Below are 5711 nucleotides of genomic sequence, written 5' to 3'. Positions count from 1 at the left end.
CCTTGATCACTAATTGAGAAAATGCTCCACAGCTGGATCTCATGGGGGCATTTCCCCCAACTGAAGCTCCTTTCTCTGTGATAACTCCAGCTGTGTCAAGTTGACACAAAAGTAGCCAGTACAATGGGCATCTTAAGAAAATGGTTTAAAAGAAAAATTAGAAGAACTTTGTTCGGATTATAAAATTACTTTCACTTTTTGGAAACAATTCCATTCTCTATTACACTTTTTCCAAAGACCTCTGCTATGTAAAGGTAAAATGGCTGATCCAACCTAGCAAATCAAACCCAAACTTGTGTTGTACTGAACTTTGTTAATGATTGTATTTTTTCATTTATTACTCTACCAAAGAACATCTGTCCCATTAACTACTTAATTAGCACTGAAATGTCTTTTTTCAACCTAGCCAAGAGTATTTTAATACATTTGTATAGGTATCTGAATGTTCATTCAGATAGCAAACAGAACTCAAGAGATTGGGAAGTAAGACACGTTCACTCACACAGAATCTCTCATTTATTCCTAAAGTCATATCTTGGTTGAGATTATTCTTTATTTTTAGACTGTGATCCCGAACATGTCTGTGTTTCCAATATATTTCACAGGAATAGACCTCTAAATACTTGTTAGGCATAAATTATCATTCAGATGGTTTGTGCACTTTTTATAAACTAGGTAGGAATTATGAGATGGTAAGGAGAAACTCTTCTAGAATTGTCAGTCTCGGCCAAGGCCTGTGGGTTGGTCTGGCATACATGAAGAATTACAGTTACAAACACTGAAAACTAGGGGACTCTGCTACTAGACTTTCAAAGCCAGAGACTTACGATGCTAAGCATTTGCATTCAAGGCTTACTGCTTTAGTCTGTAACCACTCCTGGCCCTGGCACTAGGCAGTACTTATAATCCTTGGCTTACAGCAGCAGCAACAGCGAAGAGCCTCAGGCATCAGCAAGCATTATCTCCTAGTATTACAGCTCTCAAACAGACATTGTAGCAATTGCTATATCTCCCAAATCTATGTATCAGGTTCCCCCGAGTCTGTAACTGGGGCTACAGCTCTAGACCTAGGGTGACTGAAACCTTTGGTCCTTAACACTTTGTAACTTCCTGGAACTGTGGCAACAACCAAGCTGTACAGCTTTTTATCTTCATATTCTCAGAGCCTACCACAGCCTATTGTCTTCCTTCTTTTTCTTCCTATTATTTCTGCTGCCACTGCTCTCTGAAATTTTTACATTGTCCTGTCTTCACCACTGCTGCTACAGAAGTGGCTGTTGTCTGCAAAGCCATAGCTTGGCTGCTGATTTAAGTTATTTTGTCTTCCTGCTGCCAGCTCAGACCTACTCTACCAACAATTAAATCAAAAGTAACCAAGCAAACAAACAAAACCTACTGCTACAGAGAAGCCTTATGTTTGACCTATTGTTAGAGCACTATAGTGAGCATAAGAGGGTACCTCTCCATATGACTGAAAAAGTGAAGTAAACTGATTGTTATATAAGTAAAATATTGTGTAAGCACCAGTCACAGGACTTCTCCTGAATTTAGGACAGGTGCTTCTCTAGCCCAGATGAGAATGGCTATAGGGTGTTTTTCAAATTTTGTGCCTAGAGTATTGGTTTTGAAGGATTGTGCCAATGGTCTGGAGCAGGTCCAAAACCATTGTTGCAGGCATCCTCTCCTTGAAGCTGCCTCAGTATCCTTCCAGAAACTGTAAAGTGTCCAAAACAGACACTCTACCGTGGGGTAATCAGCTAGATGCTTGGCTGAAGGTTCTACACTCAAGATAGCTAGAATAAGAGAAGGTCTACTACCTACAAATTGGGCACTCAAATCACTCTACCTTCAATACCGTATTTAAAAGATAGACAAATCTTTAAGGGTGTATATACAATAAAGGCTTATTAAGAGTGATTTAAGTACTCAACTATGTTTCCCTACTATTTCCTACCTCAGTGCCTCAGGGGGAGATGGATCCCCTCTCATGTGTCCCACATAGAACCCAATGTTCTTCTCTTCCCTTAAACTACTGAGAACATCGACCACATTCCCATTATTCTCATAACATGGCTATTATGTTTCATGCATGGGAACTTGTTTGAAATATTAATGTGTATGTAGGTTACCATGGTGGTGGTGTTGCTATATACATTTTATCGCCGTAAAATTAGTATGTTTAGAGTTTCTGTTCTTAGTCATGTGCCCTCTAGTCACTCTAACCAGACTGCTGATTCTCCCTTTATTTCCACAGTTTTTGAGCCTTCAAATAAGTTCAAATGATGGGCTCAGAGTAAATCATAAATATGAAAGCTCTAACCTACATTTCTCAGGGAGGACTCTTAGGTTTTTGTGTAGTAGTGAGCATATACTGTCTCACAAAGGCTCTGAAAGGTAACTCCAGATTATTACACATTTCAGAGAAATATGTTTGCATTTGAATAACTGTGATTTTCTTCCCTCATTACTTCAATCACAGGTTTTCTAAGCTACTTGGGAATACAACAAAAAGGTCATCTTTATGGCACAGGTGTCTTCAAGAAGGAGATACACTGAAGCCTTGTCACCACAACTGCCATAGGTACCTCTCTTGCTATTTGCTGTAACATTCAGGTAACCATGGCATCTGGGTTAGGGCTCCATCAGCCACTGGCTCTCAGTGCAACATTCTCAAGAAGGAAGCGTTGCCAGCATCCTCGAGGGGCCTCGCTGCGGCGCATGCGCACTCTGCCCGGTGGCCTGAGCAGACGCGGTAGGCAGCTTCCGGTAGTCAAGGCAGGGGGGCCCAGAGCACACGCTATGTCTTGCTTCAGCAGCCCTAAATACAAGACCGGGGACCTGGTGTTTGCCAAGTTAAAGGGCTATGCCCACTGGCCAGCGAGGGTCGAACATTACACTGAACCCAACCGCTACCAGGTGTTCTTCTTCGGGACCCATGAGACCGCCCTGCTGGGTCCCAAGCATCTGTTCCCCTACGAGGAGTCCAAGGAGAAGTTCGGCAAGCCCAACAAGAGGCGCGGCTTCAGCGAGGGGCTGTGGGAGATCGAGCACGACCCTATGGTTGAGGCCTCCCCTTGCCTGTGCTCAGAAGAGGAGCAGAGCTTCGCTGAGGAGTCTGGGCTGGTGGAGGAGCTGGAGCTGGAGCTGGGGCAGGAGCTGGGGCAGGAGCTGGGGCAGGAGCTGGAGCCGGAATCCATGCCTGAGCTGGAGGCAGAACCTGAGATGCCGGAGACCGAGTGTGAGCAGGAGCCCGAGCCCCAGGCTGCCTATGACCTGCTGGATGCCGCTGTGGAGGAGCCGGGCCTCGTCGAGGCCGAGGCAGGAGATCAGCAAGCCGAGCAGGTGCAAGAGCAGCACCCTGAGGCTGAGGCAGAGGCGGAGGCCGAGGCCGAGGCCGAGGCCGAGGCCAAGCCTGAGGCCAAGCCCGAGGTGGAGGATCCGGGGTGTCTGAAGAGGAGCGCGGAGGATGAACAGCCTCATTGTCCTCTCAAACGGCCCAGGGAGGAGGCTCCTGGCGCGCTGGAGATGGAGACGGCTGGAGAGCGCGAGGCTGAGGCCTGCCCCTTCGTGGAGGAGCCTGACCAAGCCCAGGAGCTGCTGCCTCCGTTGGAGGAAGAGGCCACAGAAAGGGTGGTCCAGGGCCTGATTGTTGGAGAAATCGAAGTCCTGTAGTCAACGTCAACGGTGTTTGTTGAAGAGCCCTTTTTACCCGTTCCTGCTGCCACCTGGCTGTGGCTTGGGAAACCCACCAGGGCCCAGGCTTCACCCCAGTCCACCTCTCCTTCATTCACTCACCTTCTGACAAGCCTAAATTGCTGGCATGAAGGGACAGGCTTAAGTTGACATCAACTTTGTGGCTTAAGTCGTGGCCACCCTTCCCACCCTAAACTCTTAGGGGCATTTTGGACCTCTGCCTAGGAACCAGTAGTGAAGAGGGGTGGAAGATAAAGAGCAGGGACAACATTCAAAGGTCTGGAAGGAACAGTCTGTAAACTATGGCCATGCTAGTCTTCCCCACATCCACCCTGAGTACCTGTCTCATCCTCCCATAATTCCTTTCAGAGTATCGTAGGTTTGGGGAAAGTGAGATAGCAGTGTCCAGTAAAGATTTTTTGTTGTCCCTGGCACTTTCTTTTTTAATTTCTTACAAAAACATTTGGGGCTCCCAAGTCATAAGATCTGAAGACTTTTCCTGCCCTTTTGGGTTGAAGAGGTGAGACATTATCCTCTCCACACCTCTTGGGCCACTGAAGGATGCCCTGAGGAAACTTCTGCTGCTCCTTTGAATCCACCCTGGAGCCCCAAGCCTTTATTTCGTACATATATAATTTAAACATAAGAATACTTTAGAAACTGTTTTTATTTTAAAAGGAATTTTACTATATTTAGATCAACCTTTGGTTGTGACTCCTAGTTTTCCTGTGGCCAATCTCATATCCCTTATTGCTTGAGGTTTGATGACCTGCTTGTTAAGGTCTTGCTTTCCTTAAGGTGCTGCAATTTCTATCTGCATGTCAGCACCTGGGCCCCTCAGTGTTGTCACCTACTGCAAAATGTACTCAGAAGTTGAGTGTCCCTTCCCAGCCTCTTCTGTCCTTACTTAACTTTGTACCTGGACCCTCTTGGCCCTGCTCTTTCCCCTTGGGCTCTGATGGAAAAAAACAACAACAACAAAATAACTATGCCTTTGGAGGTTTAGATTGGAGAACCGTAGACTATTTCAGTACTAGGAAATAAAACCGTTGATTACTTTAAAACAAATCTTTTCGGGCCTATTCCTTTGATGTCCAATTAATTAAGTTTTGAATGTGTCGCTCCTTTTGTAGTGCTAAAAGCAAACACCTACGGAAAAGGATGTTCTTCTTGAAGAAGCATTTGTTTCTCAATGTCACCACCTTTCACGCCATAAAACAGCCACTATAACTCACTGAAAAGGTTTGGATGATAGCAAACTGGTGCATTTCTAATCTAAATGTGTTGTAGTGCTCTTGGGTTTGGAAAGCCTGGAGAAATGAATAGTTCCTTTGCTTACCTTCCCCTATTTTTTAAATTGACACATTTGTTATGAAGTATAGCTCCTCCATAGTCCTACCCATAAAAGGATTTATTATCTGTGCAGTATTTGAGATTTTTTTTGGTGGTTTTATGCAAGTATATGAGGAAATTTAAGTAACCTTAGTCACAGGTTGGTGAATCCCAGGCTCTACATGAAGGATTGAGAGATCAATAAAAAAAATCCCAGCCACCATTTCAAAGGGTAACCCTTAACCCATCACTAGCAAGCAACCTATATTCCATACTAGTAGAAATAATTTCTGTTAAATTGTCCTAATGTAAGTTTGGTTGTTTTTTTTTAATTACTGCTATTGCATTAATAGTGGGAGTTAGTGAATTAGTTACTGAATTGCTGGCATGTGCCCTGAGTGATGGCCTTTTATAGTTATAAGCTAAGGTAGCTGTTGTTAGTCTTAAAGAACTCTGACTCAAAGTTTTCCAACTTTCCATTGAACTCTCAGGACTCATTTGAGACTTTTAACACTTTTAACACTTAAGCATTTTCCTCTGGATTGTGCTTCCTACACACTAGGAATTTAGAAGTTAATAAAGTAGCTATTCTAGTAATAAGTAATCATGACAGTAGCTAATTTCTAAAGGGAGCGTCTACTTTTTATACATAATGTCTTTATAATGTAGCCATCCAATTAGACAGC

At 44.2% G+C, this 5711-nt stretch overlaps 1 protein-coding gene across 1 annotated transcript; it reads left to right on the top strand.

Annotated features, from left to right (window-relative positions):
- The first annotated feature begins 2728 nt into the window (after positions 1-2728).
- Positions 2729-4757, top strand: Hdgfl1 (HDGF like 1). Its single transcript, XM_021216039.1, has one exon. It carries the CDS (start codon positions 2800-2802, stop codon positions 3670-3672), a length of 873 nt encoding a protein of 290 aa, XP_021071698.1. The 5' UTR covers positions 2729-2799; the 3' UTR covers positions 3673-4757.
- Positions 4758-5711: the final 954 nt, after the last annotated feature.

The sequence above is a fragment of the Mus pahari genome, chromosome 16 (genome assembly GCF_900095145.1).
Source record: "Mus pahari chromosome 16, PAHARI_EIJ_v1.1, whole genome shotgun sequence".
NCBI classification, from domain to species: Eukaryota; Metazoa; Chordata; class Mammalia; order Rodentia; family Muridae; genus Mus; species Mus pahari.
This window is presented reverse-complemented; position numbering and strand designations above follow the sequence as displayed.